Source organism: Parus major, chromosome 1, assembly GCF_001522545.3.
Source record: "Parus major isolate Abel chromosome 1, Parus_major1.1, whole genome shotgun sequence".
In the NCBI taxonomy this organism is placed as follows: Eukaryota; Metazoa; Chordata; class Aves; order Passeriformes; family Paridae; genus Parus; species Parus major.
In genome coordinates this window covers 32,981,572-33,001,305 of record NC_031768.1, presented here as the reverse complement: position 1 = coordinate 33,001,305, position 19,734 = coordinate 32,981,572, and the positions used below count along the sequence as shown (strand labels likewise).

Here is a 19,734-nt window from a genome sequence, read left to right as displayed (position 1 = left end):
CGGCGGGCACTGGCGGGGATGATGATGAAGAAGAAGAAGAAGAGGAGGATGAGGAGGCGCTGGAGGAGCTGCTGGGACCGTCTCCGCTGGCCCCGGGGCCCGGCGCCCAGCGCGTTGCCATCGTGCACCCCGCGGTGAAGTGGGGCCCGCAGAAGTCGCCGCTCACCACGGGTGCGGGGCTGCGGGGGGTGGGCGGGCTCCCGGAGCAATGGGAAGGAAAACATCCGGGGGATTCGGAATGGACTGCCCTGGGAGGTGGCGGAGTCACTGCTCCTGGACGTGTGTAAGAAAACACTGAGTGCCATGGGCTCTTGGCACGGGGTGTTCGGTCACAGGTTGGACTCGATGCTGTCTTTTTCCAACCTAAGTGGTTCTGTGGCTGCGGCCCTAGTGTGAAGTGGACCCGCTGTTAGAGAGGTGAAACCTCTGTAAAGCGACGTGCGGCTTGCAAAGGACAAACCTGTATGGAAGGTCTCGGCTGCTCTTTCCTACTTTGAAAACTTTTTAAAAGATAAGGAGCTGTTAGTGAGTGTTGGCAGGTCTGTGCTTTGACTTGCAAAGCACGCTAACTATTTTGGACGGCAGAACGCCTCAGTGCAGGTTGGTCAGGGAAACAGGTGTCCCCCTTATTAGGACAATGTTAATTGCCCTCAGCCCTCAAACTCAACAGTCACCAATAATTCCTCTGTAAGGACTTCTTTTAGGACTAAATTTTCTAAATTTAATTTTCTAAATTAGGACTACTACAATTTCTCTCAGAAATGGTCATAACTAGTATATAAGCATTAATCACACACAATAAAGATATACATTATGAACTTGATGCTTCTCTTTAAACACTTCTCTGATTATAAGGTTGCAGTGTAAAGGATTAAGTTAAGCATCTTGTAAGTTAGCTTTTTATGTATAGAATCATAGAATGATTGGGCTTGCAGGGGGCCTTTAAAGGTCATCTAGTCTGACCCCTCTGCAATGAGCCAGGACATCTTCCACTGGACCAGATTGTTAGAGCCCTGTCTAATCTGGCCTTGAATGTTCACAGGGAATGTTTACAGGACCATCATCTCTGGGCAATCTGTTCCAATGTTTCACCACTCTTGTAAAAAACTTCTTTATATTAAATCTAAATCGAATCTCTTGGTTTAAAACCACTGTCCCATTTTATTGCAACAGGTCCTCCTAAAAAGTCTGTCCCCATCTTTCTTATAAGCCCTTCTTACATACTAAATGGCCGTAAAAAGATCTTCCGAGGAGCCTTCCCCAAGCTGGACAACACCAACTCTCCCAGACTTTTCTCATAGGAGAGGTTCCACCTGTCTGCTCATCTTTGTAGCGCTCCTCTGGACTTGCTTCAATGGGTCCATGTCTACCTTTGCAGCACTGCAGGTGGGCTCACACCAAAGGGACAGAACCCCTTCCCTTGCCCTGCTGACCTCATTGCTCAGGATGCAGCCCAGGACACCTTGGGTCTCTGGGCTGCAGGTACAGATGCTGGGTCACGTTCAGCTTCTCATCCACCAGCAGCCCTGAGTCCTTCTCAGCAGGGGTGCTCTCCATCTGTCCATCCCCCAGCCTGTATCAATATACTGAGGGGCTGCCCTGACCCAGATGCAGGACCTTGCACTCGTTGATCCTCACTAGTTTACTATGGGCCCAGTTCTTGAGCCTGTCCTTGTCCTTCTGGATGGAAAGAGATAGTTTATATATACTTAGTCTTTTATTCCATTTTTTTATGTGATGAATCTGACTTTGTTTTGTTAGTGCTGCTGATTCTAACAAATTGTCACATTGCAGAATAAAGTTTTTAACGTTTTCAGAATTGATGTGACATAATTTTACAACTGAAAAGCAGGTAAAATATGAATGCACCTTTGTGTCCAAACATACAGAAGAATAGCAATGGTCCCTCTCCATTTATTTAGGCTCTCCAGATGAAGAGCCTGAATGAAATGTTCAATGAATATTGGAATGATGTTTGAAGCACCACAGATGCAATGGGAAATCTGTATTTTACAAGAAACACAAATAAAATGAAGAAAAAGTGGATCATGATTATCTTTAAAAATATGTTGCTTTTTGGACCAATTTAACCTATTTAGCATATAAATTACATTTTGCAGTCTAGAGAAACTTGACAATTTTGTTCTGAAGAGGAAAAGTTCGGCATATCAAGACGAGTTGCTGATCTGATATGCTTGTGTAGTCTTTGCGATTTCACAAAGTCCTCAGAAATCATTGTTTTGCAGTGAAGATGTTAAAAACTCAAAAGTAATTGATGAACAAGAACACAGGATTCAAATCTGCTGGCTTTAGCAAGTCACAGACCAGTTTAGGTCCCTTATGAAAGAGTCAATGTGAAGTTAGCAGCAGGATATGCCATATTTCTAACTACCAAATTATTGCTGCAAAACACCAGAGTGTTAATATTGTGGCTTTGTGCTCATCTGAAATAGCAGATTTTCCAGATAGTTATTCATTTCAGGTGTTGAGGAAAAAAAACTTGGTGATTTCTTTCCTTGACAATACAATTAAACACTCTCCTAAGCCAACAGCCAGAAAAATAATTTATAATGTCAGAAAGATGCTTTGTGTGATAAAATTGCATCAAACTGTTCAATTACTCTAATTTGAGGTAAGACACTGCTCCTTGTGCTAGAGGCTAAAAGAATTTTAGTGTAGCTCAGTTTTTCCATGTTCATGCATGTAGTTGGAGATCTGGGCAGAGTTATGATGGTACATTGTAATATTTATTTCTTTTTTCTATTATTGTTATGTTCCTGAAGCTGAATTGCAGATTGCTGAAGCCGTTGCTCTTGTAGACACTCTTCAGAATTGGACAGTTCTAGATAAAATCATTATTCCTACAAAAAATCGCAACAAGAAGTTTGTTTTTGGCAAAGGAAACTTTCAGGTTTTGACAGGTAAGGACTGAGATCTTTCAGCACTGCATCACTCTAAATGGAAGACTTTTGCATCCAAACTGTTTAAAGATAGGTGTGAAAGCTGAAAAGAGGGGGAATTTTGTTTATCCATCATGCATGTTTGCAGGCAGACTTGAAAGAATTTTTAAGGTTACTAAAGCAATGTAGAATAGACATAACCCCTGGTCACTGAAAATGTGTGAGGCAACTTAGTCCATAACTTTATGTGATTTACATAAATGAAGCTGATGCTGTTCTTGGCACAATACTGAATTAGCAATTACAACTGCTCTATGAACGAAGAATATGGTGACATTTGATGTTTTATAAGCACTCTGCTCAATGCAAAATGGTTTATAGTCTGGGCATTTTAAAAAGAGAATTGACATTTAACACTGTATTTTGCAATCATTATCCATCTTTTAGAAAAGATTAAAAAATTGCCCCGTGTGACAGCTGTCTTCTTGAATGTGGAAAGAATATCTTCGCTAACAAAGGTAATTAAATATCAAATCATATTCTTTGCATCAGTATTGCTTGGAAGCTATTGATGTTAGGAGAAGTGGTCAGTTAAGATTCTGAGTTTGCAAATGTTAATATCTGAAACACCAGAACTGAGTTTTGTTGAAAAGAATCTCAATACCTATTGCATTTTTCCAGTTGATATATGTTTCCAGCTCTTGTGCATGAAATTTTCCAGCAGCTTAGTATAATTTATTATAGACTCTGCTCCCACGTTTGACACTGGCCCTATTTAAAATGTTAAAAAAATTACTCAAGTCACAAAATGATGGTGTTAACACAGCTTTGGTTATGAAGGATGTCAACATTTTTGATTAGTTATATGCTCACATTTCTATATTTATAGTGGATAGCATGTTTTTTTCTCTATGCTGTGGATGCTGAATTGTATTTAGAATATGAGGTGTAAATTCTAGCAAGCTTATAATTGAATGTTTCAAACACTTAAACTTTCATTCCTAAGCCTTGAAAAGAAGCATTGAGGGGTGCAGCATCCTGTTTTACTGGTAGTAAAACAACTGGTACATGAACTGCAGATACTCTAGAACAAACTGAAATAAAAACTTTTCTGGGTTCTTAGTATGTGCAGCATCATGCAGGGTGTAAAGTGTATGCAAACTGCAAGCAAACATTAATGCTTTGCTGATAGTTTTGAATGCTTTTCCTAATTATAAAATGAAGAGATGACAAATGTCTCTAAGAGATGGTTATTCAAGTGCTTCCATTTGTTGATGAAAGGGAAGTTGAAAATGTTTCGTTTTAATTTCCTAGTCTTTAGGAAAACTATTTTCTAGTATGAGTTCTTTCACTACTAGTTTTGCTAAAAATTGTTTCCTTTTCAGAAATATGGATCTTAAAAGCAATTAAACAGGGTTGATTCAAGAAAGGGTTTGAGAACACGTGTACAAGCATTCTGGATTTTAGAGATGGCATAAGAGAGCTACTGCATATTTTAAGTGTCTTTTGCTGAATTCGAGCAAGGATGAGGAGGTTGGGTTGGTTGGGGTTTATTAAGTATTTCATTAAAAGCTTGCTATTAAATAATTTCCCTGCATCCCTCTCTATTTGTTTGCAAGTTTTAGTAATCTTTTTGTTCTTTATGTTTTCCCTAGCCTTTCCCATTCCAGTATTTCATAATTTATTTTTTACAAGGATTTAACCACTGATTCCTGATTCTGAGATAGGCTGTAAGACTTTGTTGCAAGAATCCATAAAGGGCAGCAGAAGGATTCTCGCTGAATTTGATGGGCTTAGACATAAAGTTCTACTTTCTAAACTCTCTTTAACTCCTCTCTTTCTGGTCAACCAAATTTTGACTTTGTATGCTCATGATGATTGTCCATCCACTGCGATGGAATCCTGAGATCCTCTGAGTTCAAATGTCCATCAGCTAACTAATTGTACTTGCTGTGTAGGAATTGATCTAGTGATACTGTGGGGGACAGAAGACATCTCGATTATTTTGTCTTACATGGCTAAAGAAAGAGCTAGAAGGTGCCTGGGGTGTGCAAGTCTTTGACAGATACACCGTGGTACTTCACATTTTTCGCTGTAACGCCCAGACCAGAGAAACAAAACTGCAGATAGCATTGGCTGAAATTCCACTTCTCAGGTACCTCGGGCTGTGCGAATCACATACTCATATCTACTCGTTTTAGTGACTATTTCTTTACAGTAACAAAACCCAGCAATATTTACTGTAGAGAAAAAATACACAGGGTGTTCAATGATTGATTAGAGCACAGAATTATTTACTATAATGTCGTTATTTTAAGCTTCTGCAGTGCTGACAGGCAAAACCAGAATGTGTTCAATAATCTCACAAAATGTATTTTTCATGAAAAGGACCCAGTTCTTTCTAAGACACAAGATGGATTGCCAGAATATGGAGGAATTGGATATGTATATCCCATATATAAAATTGTTGAGTTTAATAAGGAAAGCTATAAGTAAGGAAGATTAATTTGTATTTACATTTTCCATATTTCTGCATTATGTGGCACAGAAATGTGTACATGGCAGTTGGTGTGAGTTATGTGAATGTTTTAGAGGTATATTTGGCTCTCTGAAATTTCAGAATAGCAATTTTAATTTACCAAGAGAGTTGTATGCTTTTCAAGCTACAGTTGAGCCAGAAAAATCTGGATTTTTTTCTCCAGGCTTCTTGCCATGAAGGTTTTATTTACAACTCATTCATTTATTTAGTGGTTTTATTTGTACTATCAGAATACTACTACTGCTTCACAATTTTTAGGTATTTTGGTGTAACTGGATTAAAGAAAAATGCTTCTAATTAATTGTTACTCTGCTGCTAGGTCACATCTGAAAAATGAGGTGTCTCAGCGAGATCAGCAGAGAGGTGGTTCAAGATACATCATGGGCTCGGGTAAAGTCTAAATATTCTCATGATTTAGAGGATTTTTTTCTCCATAGCTTTTGAACAAATTTAGTTGCATCTTAGTTTATTTGGAGTAGCTCAGGAAGAAAAACAGTGTTCTGCATCTAATTAAACAAATTACAAAACTTTATTGGAAAGTAAGTTAAAGTTTGGGTCTGTACTATTCAAGTTTTTTGGTCAGTAAGTGGTCAAGGATAAGCTATTTGCTTGCCACAGGGATTTTTCATAAGTGTACATGGCTATTTTAGAGTGGTTAGCATGTTTCATAATTACTTACTTTCTTAATCAAGATTACATAGGTTTCGTGGCTTATTTTTAACTTCACAAGACCTAGTGCTAACTCACTTGATTTCTAAATACATCACTTGCTTTACAGTTTCTCTTGTAAACTATTCTGCCAATTACTCATTTGTACGTTTCAGGTGAAACATTTCTAGAAACACAGAGTCGTGTCTTGAAAGATAGAGAACTTAAAATTAGGAATGCCCTGGAGAAACTAAGGAGAAAAAGGGCTTTACTTAGAACTCAGCGCAGAAAATGCGAGTTCCCGATGATCTCGGTAATGGGCTATACCAACTGTGGTAAGCAAAACCTCCTGAAATCATAACACAAAACAGCTTATATTGTCTAATTTTTAATTAGAAACTCCAGCCAGATTCTCATTTGTGTGTGTATAGGCTTGGTATTTTAATTAGTTTTTTTAATTGTGTAATGAATATCTGTCAGTTAGGATGTAGTTAGGAAAGCAAATTAAGCTGCTTGGTTTTTTCAGTCTTGAAGACATGTTTTGGAGAAATGCCTAGCACCTATTGTGCCAAAAAGATTTTATATACACTGCTGAAGACTGCACTGTTAATGTCCCTTTATATGAATTCCTACTACTTGGGCAGAATGGGTACAGAAAAGTACATGGGTGTTTAAATCACTGTGAAGACTTGAGACATAGGAAGAAAACTGAGAGCTGGCTATTGATCTGGGAAACCTGCTTAAGGAGCACTGTACCTTTCCATGGATTATGTGTAGCAATCTGAGATGTTTTCCTAGGAGAATCTAAATAAAGCTTCTGCCTTTTTTGGTTTGGTTTGGTTTTTTAGCTTACACGAGTGAATTCTTATTCAAAGCATAAATAGACTTTGGACTAGAAAATTTTTTAAGATTGGATTGTCTTTAAACAATTTCATTTTCTTATTCAGCTTCTTTAAAAAAAACAAACCTATCTTACAGTAATTTTGTTATGACTTGTACACTCAAGGTTTTGAATTATACTGTGTGTTTTTCTTAAATTTCATACTTCCATGCTTTTCCAACTGAAGATTTAAATATATATATATAGATATAAAACAGTTTGGTATACACATAATTGAAATACTTTAATTAGGCTATATATTGAGCACTTTAATGACTAATTATGTAAAATATTCATTGAGTCAAGTAAATGTCTCTAGTATTATGTTCATGAGGAAATGCCCAATAAAGACCTCAGCCTAATAAGGTATTTATTATTAGTGCTTCTCTTTATTTTTTCTTATTTAGCAAGTAAATTATTTCATTTGACAACAGAAGCACTGAGGTGTGTAAATGCAAGCTTCCTAATGCTGTGATGGCAGTGCTCTTCAGAGAGTCTTACAGGTGAGAGATGTGGGTAGGTCACTTTGCAGGTAGAGTCTTGGATTTCACAGCACAGCTGTAGATACCAGTATGTGATTACATACGTGACCTTAAACCCAGTTCCAAGTTATAAAATGTAGTTCGGGTTTCCTAACATCATACTGATCACAAGCTACAATTAAATGACTAAAATAGATGTTAAAATATATGTTACATCATACATTTCACCTGAAATTAAAATTTGACTTGGAATAAACCATTAAAATCTTGTCCTTTTTTATTTAATTAGGAAAAACTACTTTGATCAAAGCCTTGACTGGGGAAGCAGGACTTCAACCCAGGGATCAGCTGTTTGCCACTCTGGATATTACAGCCCATGCTGGCTTTCTGCCCTCACATATGGCAGTTATTTATGTTGACACCATTGGGTTTCTGACTGATCTTCCACATAATCTGGTTGAGTCATTTTCAGCTACACTAGAAGAAGTGGCTTACTCAGTAAGTAGTCAACTATAAAAATTGAGAAATGAAGTTAATTTCCTTTTAGATAATCCTCAGCCCTTCAAAACAGGGCAAGTTAATTGACATTCTGTTCTTAGCAAGCTATCCAGCTGACTATAATAAACTGCTGAGATAATGATGTAAATATCTTAAAATAAACTAATTTTCTGATACTTTATTTATGCAGCACATACAGCTATGAAGGGATTTCAGAAGTGGTTTATTTTGAGTGTATGTGTCCATCTCCATGATACCTAAGCCAGATAAACCATATTTTTCTGATCAAATATCCAAACAGTGCATCCAAGTGAGTCAAGGCTAGGTTTCCTGGGAGTTAAAAATTAAATAAAGCATCTGAAATTACCTGGTTTTAACTTAAGGTTTCCTGTAGAACTACAAGTGGGTGATTGTGATGTGATGCAGGCAGCATGTAATAAATATAAATGTACTTTAGCAATTATTTTCTCATTAAAGTTGTTTTCCTGTGCTATAACAAAGTGTGAAGCTGCATACGTACACACAGACATTCAAACAAAAATCCTGTCTTATGAAAGGTAATGAAATTCAGTGGTAGTTAGATGCCAGAATGCTGCTAAAGATCAGACTTCACTATATAATATCAAGGCTTTCAAAAGCTGGCTGAAACCATCCTGTTTTTCACTTACTTCTAATTTTTCAAAAGTTTAAAGGAATGTCTTTAGCAAAGATGATGAAACAATTTGAATGCAAATGTTGATTTTGTTTTCTTGGTTTTTATTATGGCAAACATTATATATATCAGTAAGCATCAGTAATAGTATCCTGGGAGCTAAGCATAAGGATAATCTATATTTTGAGTGTAAAAATAGAATTACACGTTACATGGAGGTTTTTTTTCCCCCTCTGTTTTTGAAACAGTTTTGGAGCCATTACTCTCCTAAAATCTTTTTTTTAGGGTTGCTCTTCTTAATCTCCAGTGTTTTTAAAGCCTTATTGTTACAAAGCCTGGGCTTTAAAAAAAATGGATCAGTTATTACTTGAAATCTGATTCTGTAACTAGCTTGATTGACAACATTTGCTCTAGGTTTGTGGGAGGCAATTTGTACTCACTAGAAGTGGAAGACTAAGCTGCTGCAGATTTTCTTCCATCATGATCTAAGAAAAATAGTAGTTTAATACTGTTTTAGTAGTTAATTTTACAGTGCCAACTGCCAATGTATTATCAAATGGATAAGGAAAGTATTTTACATGAATTAGCAATGCAAAAATGGTATACAGTGTCTACAACCTAGTAACAGGTGTTGCATGTTGATCTTTGCTAGGATCTGATAGTTCACGTGAGGGATATTACTCATCCAGAAACCATCCTCCAGAAAGCAACTGTTCTGTCAGTTCTGAGGAATCTTAACCTTCCTAACCATTTACTGGACTCAGTGGTAGAAGTTCATAACAAAGTGGATTTGATAGAAAGGTAAGCAAGAGATGCTAAGTGTACTTAAACATTTCTTATGTTCTGGAAGCTTTTTAATTCTTAGTCTAGAAAAGAGATCCCACACTTCAGAATATATTTAATAGTGTATCTCAATCTTTTACATATGTAACTATGGTCTGAAAAAGAATTAATTATCTTTTAATTACAAAAGAAATCACTTGAGTCATACAAGAACTGGCCTCTGTAGAAGGTGTCAGTACAAAGTAACTCAGTTAAATTGTCCGTGCCTGGAATATTTTCACAACCTAATCTTCACGAACAAATGTGCTAGCAATTAATTTTCTTTCAGTTATAAACCCACTGAAGAAAATGCTTTTGCTGTTTCTGCTCTGCATGGGCATGGTTTAGAAGAACTGAAACAAGAAATAGAGAAAAAAATATTGACAGCAACAGGGAAGAAGATTCTAACAGTAAACATCAACTTAGAGGGACCTCAGCTAAGGTAAATAATTCTGAATTGTATGAAGGATTTGGAGAAGTATGAAACACTTAATCATTCATGTCTTAAATTTCTCAAATCATATCATACTGATTTTAAGCTGCATTAAGAATAACAGAGATAATAATTTTATTTCATCAATAATCAATCTATTTAATAATCAACCTATTTAATCAATAGGTTTTACAACCTATTGACAAAAAATAGCTCAATTGGAGAATTGAAGCAAAGCGCTTCATCTTTTAAAGTGTTATCTAGATAGAAACCTTCTGGCTTAGACCAAGGATCACATTTTGTGCAGTGTGTCATACTTGTAAGATGCTAATCTGCTTTTACATTTACAGTTGGCTCTATAAAGAAGCAACAGTTCAGGAAGTTGAGGTCATGCCTGAAGATGGCACAGCCAGGGTGAAGGTGATAATCAGCAGTTCTGCTTTTGGGAGATACAAAAACCTCTTTCCCAACAGTAAGATTTTCATGTCATGAAACTTCATCCTGTTGTAGGAGAAGAAACTGATCTCCTCAAGAGGATGTGAAATGAAGTGAACAACCTGTTAGTCTTGCTGCTGAACAGTTTATTTTTCTTTCCCACTTGATGGTTTTGGCACATTTTATAAATGGACGCTGTTTCAGAAAACTTCTATATGGAAACAATAAGAGCTTTGAGCTTAATTTTGTCAGCAAGTACCAGGACAGCACTAAATTTTTTATGTTAAACATGTTGCTGGATATAAGCTGAGGACCTCAAACATGTGGACTGGCATCTGACTTAACCTTCAGAAAAGTACAAAGTTTCTTATATAAATAAAGCTTTTTATTGCCTTTTTCAGAAGAAAATAGTATTTATTGTAGTTAAGGTGTTTCAGATGGTCTTCAGAAAATGAAATTTAGTGAACACAATGTTGTTAGTTGTATATAAATAATGAAGATAAATATGTGTTCAAGCAGGATGCATGGATGTCAAATAACTGCCATGTCTTATTGCAGTGAAGAAAAAGAAAATTAATTAAGACATTAAATAAAGTTAGCTGTGGACATCTTTTACCCATACAGTTTTCTTGCCTACAGTAATTTATCCACAATACCTATTACTATATCAGTTCTTGGAGAAAACAGTTAAGGTACAGCAAACCTTTTCACAGAGGAAAACAAAAAGAAATAAAAAACCACAACAGATCCATTTCTTATGTTATGAATTACTACTGAGAACCAATAAAACAGTATCACAGAAAGGAGAAACCAAACTATTTAATTCCATATTACAGAGAGAGATCAAGTTTTATTAGAATAACAAGGGTACAAAAGAGGGCAAAAAGACAGGCAGAAAAACTTCTGCAAACATTATCAGACAACTGAATTTAGCTTTTGCATGTAAAGTGCATCTAAAAAGTGAGGTATGTGGGTGAAGTTGCATAGTGAACTTTACACAATAATTGGTTTTATTTTAGTCCTGATGCTTGACATTTGTCTTGCCTTCATGATGATCTGTTACCACACAGTTCATTTAGAAAAACAGAATTAGTATGCAATGGGAAATGGCATAAACCTCTTCATTTTGACATACACAAAATCTACTTAGTGAGAGGAAAAATAATTACAGAGCTACTAAAATAGCTAAATAAAAGACCAGGTGTGAAATCCCAAATGAGCATGATAGAAGCCAAGAATCTGTATTCCTAAGGCAGTTTAGGTTAAGATCAGGAATTTGTTCCCTCTGTGTTTATTTTCAGTGTAAGGCGTACTTAGGCAACACCTAGTAAAATGTTCAATTGCCACAGACAAACTGTGTAAGGGCCTTGTTTTGGTATCTTTATCCCTGCAGAATTGGCATGACTAAGTGCAAATTCAATTAACTCTTAAAAATTCCAAATAATTTCGGGGCTACCCTGTTAGTAAAATAGCTCACAAATGATACTCAGCATGTTCGTGTATATATAAAATCATTTCAAACTGGAGTGTCAGTGCAGCATCTCTGATATATCAAAAATATTTTTTAACTGTTCCTTTTGTTTATTTAACAGAAACTATGAAAACAGACAAGTCAATTTCAGACTGATATAAAAGAGTAAGAATCTGGATTGCAAATAGTACAGAATATCCTTACAGTTATAAGAAAGATAAAATCTTACCACTAAATCATGCAGCTACTGACATTTTCCTCCTTCTTAGTCCTATGTAAAATAAGATTGAGTTCTTGGGACTTTCAGTTTTGCCAGCTGCTGCAGAATCAAAGCACCTCCAAAAAAATTACACCTATACCATAGTTCTCTAGATACTTCAGCAAGGTACACCTGCTCTCTTTTCTGTCCAAAGGCCTCAAAACCCTGATGATGTTGAGAGACCTCTTCCTACTGGGCCTTGAAAGCATTCCTGATTTAAGTTAATTGGACCTTTATGGGATTCAGGATGTTTACAGTAGGGCACAATGAATGCAGACAAAGCCTTTTCAACTTTTCATAGATTAGGAAGTTGAGAATTAAAAGCTATTTGTTCCAGTTCACTTTGGCAGTGCAGTGGAGGATTAATTTTTGTGTTAAGTTCTATCACATCTTTGACAAAATCATTGTTTCCTATAAAGTCTCCAGCAATTATGTTAATACATTTTTTTTTTTGTCCTGGATACTGCTGCTTTATCCAGATTTTCAAGCATGGAAGACTCTGGAGTGTCATTTTCTTCAATGATCCAAATGGGTGTACAAGAATATATCTTAAATTTTCAGTAAGGTTAATCCCTGCCACAAAGAATTTTCCTGAAACAAAAATCAGAAAGTGACACATTAAATATTTTTTTGAGGAGAAATTTCTCCGTATTGCATTACTTTCACATCTCATTCCAGTGGGGATCATTAAAATACTAACTACACACTCTTTCTGTATTGTTTGATGTCCCTACAACTGTTTGCCCTTGTTGCAACTGCATGCTGTAGTAAACAATTCCTGAGCCATGCTTGGTTGTCCACACATTCCAGTTTAGCTAAATTTGTCTAGTTATTCATTGCAGTCTAAAGGTTGTCCACTGATTAGTCCTCCTCTGTAGATTGTTTCTGTGAGGGTTGCTCCCAAACACTTAGCCTTCCCCCTGCAATGGATGGGAACACAGGGCGCACCCACACGAGTGTTTGCCTTTGGCTGGGGAGTGCGCTTCTGGAGCGGCTCCCCCATCACCGCCCTGTGCATTCACTTCAAAACCTATGTCAGAGGTACAGAACTGAACCTCTGTCACATTACACTGCACAAGCATACCTGAGTGCTGCTGTTTCATGTGCAGCTACACTCTTCTCATACTGCTCTTGTATAACAGAATCATTAAGGTTGGAAAAAGCCTTCAAGATCATCGAGTCCAACATTTGACCAAACACCACCACGACAACCAAACCATGGCACTAGGTGCCACATCCAGTTGTTTCTTGAACACCTCCAGGGATAGTGATTCCACCACTTCCTAGGTGGAATTCCATTCCTATGCTTAACCACCCTTTCAGTGAAGAAACTTCCTGATTTCCAACCTCAACATTCCCTGGCAGAGCCTGAGGCCATTTTCTCTTGCTGGTTGCCTGGGAGAGGAGGCCAATTTCCATCTTGCCACAACCTCTTTTCAAGTAGCTGTAGAAAGTGATAAGCCCCCTTGTAGGGGCTCCCTTTCACAGCAAGGCTAGTGGAATGCACTCCTCTCATCACCTGTGCTGCCTAAAGCAGCAAGCACTGCACTGAGGAAGCAGTCTCCTACCCATGCAGTGGGAACAGCCACACCAGCGAGCTGGCCTGCACTGAGGGCTGCCTTTCTGTGGGTCACACGAGCCAGGCGGCTGCCACAATCTCTGTGCATGTGCATGCACTGACAGCACCACCAAGGACAACGTGGCACTCACCCAGGGGAGGGCAGAGCGCTCAGCAGCCATGGGCACACAGCACACACAGGGTTGTTATATCCCATATGGCAACAATTCCTTGATTTCCTGGTTGTTTTGCTTTGCTGTCAGTGCCCCTTCTCTCCTCCGAGCCAACTCCCTGTGCCTACCTGGACGGCCCATCCTCTTCATGCGCTCCAAATAGCGGATGAGAGCACGAGTGGATGTTTTGTTTCCCCACCAGTATGGGATGGGGGGCCACAGCTCACAGTGCTTCTCCAGTTCCACTTCCTCTTCGTACGAGACTATAACCTGATGGCCGAGGTGCCACATGGTCCGCAGTGTTGGTACCACCTAAAAGGAAGTGTGTCCAGCTTGAGCTCAGCACCACAGCAGCATTCCCAAAGTCCAAATACTAATGTGTGGTATCACCTAGGCACAGATTCAGTTCAGATAAAGCTTTTAAATGAGCAGCCCAGTAGGTGATGGGCTGCTTTACAAGCTGCAGGGCAATAGGACACTGGGAGCTTCAGCAAATTCCTCCTTTCCTCAAACAAGTCAACTATGATCATGTAGAGGTCTTACACCTGTTTATAGGAAACCATCCCTGTGTCAGCCTTCATGCACAAGCCACTGAAAGTTTGTTACGGGAGGGAGATACCGACCATCTGCTGCAGGAATGCAGATGGAGAGAAGCAGGAATCATTTTGGCAGATTCTGCATATTGATGCAAACTTGGCACAGTAACCATCAAAAAATACTGAACTGCTTAAAACTTGGTAAGACCAAATGTGAATCACCAGGAGCTACATTGATTCTCATTTCTCTAAGTAGAAAGTTTATGAAACTGGGATGCTCCTGGCATTTTTGATTGAGAGAGAAGAAGACCTGAGTCATATATATTCTATCTATCTGTATGTCTATCTATCTATCTAGATGGGCTGAAAGAGCTGTTAAATTTAAGTGCCTCAAGACAAAATTACGTTTTCCAGCCTCAGAAGTTACCATTGGAGAGAACTGAGGCACTCTGACTAGTTTTATTTGCAAAACCACTATATTTACCAGGCATTGTTTTTTTCTGAGAATGTTGTAGTTAAAAACTACATTTGCTGTTTGTGAAAAAGAAATGGTGGCTTTTTGATGTTCCAATTAGTTTATTAATTTAAATAAAAGCCAAAGGCACTTGAAAATTAATAATGTAAATATTTGAAGAAAGCTGAGGGTTGAATGAAACCCTCGCAATTCATCTACAAAAGAGAGAATGCAAGCTCCCATTAGGTCAGAAAATATTGCAAAATTAAGGCACAAGCTATTTAAGCTACAAAACTTTGTGGCTGACTGAAGCTTTTGCTTTACTCCAGCTGCCTTTCTAAAGCTGGAACTTCTTAAACAAACAAGCAGAGATGTTCAATAAAAGCCAAAATAAAAAAGCTACCAGACATGTGTATATGAACACATGTGCTTATTTTGCAAACAAAGCAGAAATGAAGTCTAACAAGGGATTTTTAAACCCTAGTAATTCAGATCAAAGGAAGACGCCTTGAATAGTTAAGACAATTAAAATTTTAAATGCAGTGTAATATTGTCACACTGTGGTCTGTGCCAGTACTACACACAGACCTTGCCTGAGCAACTGCTTCATAAACACTTTGACACTTATTTCTGTACAACAACAGAGATGCGGTCTTGAAAAACAGTAGGTAGCAGTTTATTTTAGAATAAGTCAGAAAGCACTTGGATATTTGATGGCAAATCTAAATCTGTGGTCCTGAAAAATCCCACAGGTGCCTAACTTGCAATGGTACCACTAGCAAAAATGGTGAGATCCATTGTGCTGGTCACTGACACCAGAGATAATAAAGTTTTCCCACTCAAGGGAAGTACTTGGTTTGTCTTTTCTCCAGTTGTCTTTCTCTATCCTCCTGGATACAACTCAGAAATGTTCTTTCTTCCGTGAAGTGATCTTAGATCATTCTTTCAATACCTTCATTCAACAAATTGCCATCAGCAACTTTCCCCTTTTGCAGTTAATAACCTTCTTCTTTTTAAGAGCTGGCCTTGTGTCTGAAAGCAAATTTGACCACCTTCTCCAGTATCTCTGCTCATCCACAATTTACATGCTCAAGTTATTTGGGGAAACAATAAAACAGTGTCACTCAGGTCTTCAGTTATTCAGCTGAGGCCTGAATATTCAGAATCCCCTAGTTTTGCTGAGAATTGTTCTATTTTAACTCTGCTGTACAAAACGCTTTGAAATGGTAATACTCACACGTTACGGATACACCAGCTTCAAAGGCTGAATTTGAATCATGAACAGGGTCATCATTCTCCTGTACCACTCACATCTCCAGAGAAAACCCTCTGTTCCTGTGCATCTTTGAAATGTTAATTGTTTAACTACTAAAAGCTCCCACACCTTGTGAAAAACAGAGGGAGATAAAAGTCTCAACTTCTAAAATCTAGCAATCAAGTGTTTTCTGATTATTTAAATTAATGCTTTTCTGGGGGTGTGGGTAACTGTAAGACTGGTTAGGAGGTCAGCTCCAGGAAAGTCAGTGCCACCAGAAATGCACTGAGGGCAGAGATGCTATTAAGAGGGACCTAAACAAGTTGATAGAAACCTCATAAAGCTCAACAAAAGCAAATGCAAAATCCTGAACAGACTAATCCCCACACACCAGGACAGACTGGTGGAAGCTGGCAAGATACCTGCTTTGCAGATAAGGATCTGAAGATTCTCATAGACATCAAGCTGCACATAAGCCAGTAATGCGTCCACCTGGCAAAGGTCAATTGTGAGCTGGGCTGTATTAGCAAAGGCACAGACAGCAAATCAATAAAAAGGGATTTTCCCTTCTATTCAGCAGCTGTGGGACTGCAGCTCAAGTATTGTTTGCAGCTGGGGCTTCCCTAGTAGAAAGAAGTCACTGACAAGCTGGAGTGAGTCCAGCAGCACACAACCAGAGTGAGCAGAGGCTGGAGCAGAAGCTGGAGCATGACACAACAGGACAGGCTGAGGGAGCTGAGTCTGTCCAGCATGGAAGACCTAGACAGCTCTTACTGCTGTCTGCAAATACCTAAGGGGTAAATGTACAGAAGACTCCTCAGATATGCACAGCAAAGGATGGAAGTCAGCACACACAAGAGAGATTCTGATCAGATAGAGAAGGAAAACACAGTTACTGTGAGAGTGGTCAAATTTTGCATAGAAAAGCTGTGAAATCTCCATCCTTGGAGATAAACAAGAATGAGCAGGCCCCAGCTCAACATAACTTTGAAGCTGGTCCTGCTTTGCATGGTGGTGTCAGACCAGATGACCTCCAGAGGTCACTCCCAACCTAAACTATTTTGAATAGAAAAAAATTAATTTATAATTATTGCCGTGAAAAGGCCAAAAATGGAATATTTAAATTCTATAAATATGCAAGATGCACAACTTTTATTTTCCTTTGCTTTCTCTTTCATTTTCTTTTATTTTCTTCTCTCTCTTCTTTTCCCTCTCATTTCCAGGAAAACTCAGGGCAATAGATTACAGTTGTCTCTACTATTGTCCCACAACTCAACAGACATAAGAGTCAAATTTAATTCCCTCCTCCACACTGTGGAATGTAGGTTTGCTTTCTCTCCTGAGTTCTATCAGATAACAGCTTATCTCTATGCAGCAAATGGTACCTTTCTGAGGTTAAAAATGTAGTAAAAGTAGAATGTATTCTACAATTTTTTAGATTTTACAAATCTAAAAATTTGGGAATCAAGTATCTCACTGTGATGTATCATTCCTTTAAAAATGAGAAAAAGAAAGGGATCTCATACTTACATTTCTAGGACACAGTTTACACTGGAAAATCGATTTTATACAGGCAACAAGATGATTATGATGTCTTTTTGTTAATCCATCAAAATTTCTGCAGGCTATGATAACAACTTCTTGAGGATGAGTTTCTAACCACCTCAATATTTCCCACAGAATATCCTACAACAAAGAGGTATGGCAGCTTAGAAAGTTATCTGTGCTATGCAGGGGAAAGTACATACAATCAACAGAGCAGTGATGGTGGAATAGACTCACAATTACAATAATGACAAACCGTGTTTTCTTAAAAAAAAAAAGTGTTTCTATAATTTTATAGGGCTTTTAATGCCTTCTTCCCTTTAATAACTTCTCTCCTTACCAGGGAAACAGGAATGCCCTGTGTATCATCCTGGGACAACAGGATAAACCCCAGGACATCGGGCACATGGTAGTGGATCGGAGTTAGAGAGCAGGTACAAAGAGTCTGGTTCGAGGATGAGGAAAAGATTGATGCCCCAGTATCATGTGGAGCTGCTGAAACTAACTTCCAGCCCTGCTGATTTTCTCTAGTTTGAAGACCTCACAAAAGAAAAACAAATAACTTACTCAGAAGACCTTGAACCAGCATTTTTAGGTTATGATGGCCCTTAAATGAAAGAAATGGCACTGCTTTTATAATCGTCACAAAAGTAAGGGAAATACCTGCACGGTAACAGTTGTGTAAACCATATGCACAAAGTACAAATTCATAGATGGATCATTAGCCTTGTGGGCAATCCTGAAATCCAGGTATCTAACTCCAGACTCAAGTTGCTCTGTCACAGTCAGGACCTGAAAGGTGAAACAGATGATAAAGGTTCTGAGAGCACAAAAGAGATTTGTTTCTTTAGTTCAGAAAGCTAAAAGAAGGGTACAAAGTTAGCCCTATGGCATTTTTCACAGGTCTTTCATCTTTAAAATGTGACTGTATGGCACCAAACTGCAACTTGGAAGCATTTTGCTCTCTGACAAGAGGGATTCCAATTTCCCTGCAGAATAAACTGCAAGTAGAGATTAGATTAGTTTAGTTGCCCTTTTTGTGTTCTGAAAGTTAAAGATCAATTAACCTGTGCATAAATACATGATCGGTCTTCACACAACTATTAATTTAAAAAACAACTGCAGGATCAGCACTTTAGAAATGCCATAATTTATTTTATTAGATCAAAGACTTTACCACGGTTGTCTCTGCAGACCTCACACATCCTCAACAGAAGGAAAAACAGAAATAGAAAAAAATACTGGCTCTTGTTCTTTTTCAATATAAAGTTTCTTAGAAAATTTGAATTAACCTGTAGAAGTCCTAGAGACTAGGCACTCCTCTAGATCCACTTCCCTCAGAGCACTTCCATGGGGTTTGAGGGCTAAATAGAACAGGTGATAAAGCTGTTTCCAAGGCAAAAAGTTCAAAATTATGTGTCTTTTCCTTATATCAATACTCTCTTAGCATAAGAAAATAGAATCAATTTAAATTATGTTTAAGCACTAATTTATCTCTGTTCAACTTGCTAGGGATAAAAATTCAGGCTTCAGACATCATACATGGTACTGATCAGTACAAGGCATTGCTCTTGAACATCCAAGTTCGTAGCTTTAGCACTGAGGCAGAGATAAGACACATGGCAGGATGCTCACCTTGCCTAGTTTAACCCCTAGCTTCCTGTTCTTTGGACATGAATTTAGCCTCCCCAGGCTGTGCTGGGACAGACCAGCCCCTGTGCCCCAGGGGGTGCAGTGGGTCTGGCCAACAGCTCCTCCTGTGCCTGCTTGGCCTCCACCAGGCTGAAGCAGTTGAAGGGATGATCCGTACGCCTTTGCTTGGAGTATGTTGGAGATGGGTGTGTACATGGCTGTAGGTCATATATAACCTCTGTGGCCAGAAAAAGCACCAAATGAAATAGCTGCTCTGAACTGCCCTTCAGACAAATTCATTTCTTATCTGTTGACTAGACGGGAAAACGAGACAAACGAGACTCTCTAATTAGTCTCCTGGGTTTGGGTACTGAATTAGGCAATGTGAACATTGCCCCCTAAAGGGCAACTTTTAAAAGGAAGCCCTGAGGAGCAATGCTGCTCAGTGCCTCAATCTCACACCAGGCATCCAGGGCATGACTGGAAGTTCCACAGCCATCACACAGGAAACATTTGTGCCCCTAGACTGACAGACACAGCAGCTGGGGCTCAAGCAGGCAAC

General features: G+C 38.4%; 2 protein-coding genes across 9 annotated transcripts in view; one reads left to right on the top strand and one right to left on the bottom strand.

The window, feature by feature from the left end:
- Positions 1 to 2: 2 nt before the first annotated feature.
- GTPBP6 (GTP binding protein 6 (putative)) lies at positions 3 to 10,908 on the top strand (the record flags this gene model as incomplete). Its single annotated transcript, XM_015638932.2, has 10 exons — positions 3 to 171; positions 2,784 to 2,921; positions 3,348 to 3,418; positions 4,925 to 5,055; positions 5,759 to 5,829; positions 6,264 to 6,422; positions 7,739 to 7,947; positions 9,252 to 9,400; positions 9,711 to 9,863; positions 10,205 to 10,908. Coding segments are annotated over 10 exons (1,392 nt in total), but the record flags the coding sequence as incomplete, so codon positions are not given.
- A 199-nt stretch (positions 10,909 to 11,107) lies between these two features.
- The window catches only part of PLCXD1 (phosphatidylinositol specific phospholipase C X domain containing 1), a 20,873-nt gene continuing 12,246 nt past the window's right edge, over positions 11,108 to 19,734 (bottom strand). For all 8 annotated transcript variants that reach the window (XM_015634243.3, XM_015634249.3, XM_015634233.3 and 5 more), the window contains 4 exons: positions 18,204 to 18,332; positions 17,526 to 17,681; positions 13,879 to 14,062; positions 11,108 to 12,610 (listed from right to left, as the gene is read on the bottom strand). In XM_015634243.3, coding sequence (XP_015489729.1) covers positions 12,315 to 12,610; positions 13,879 to 14,062; positions 17,526 to 17,681; positions 18,204 to 18,332 — 765 coding nt within the window. In that variant the 3' untranslated portion in view covers positions 11,108 to 12,314. The remainder of the gene's footprint in view (positions 12,611 to 13,878; positions 14,063 to 17,525; positions 17,682 to 18,203; positions 18,333 to 19,734) is intronic.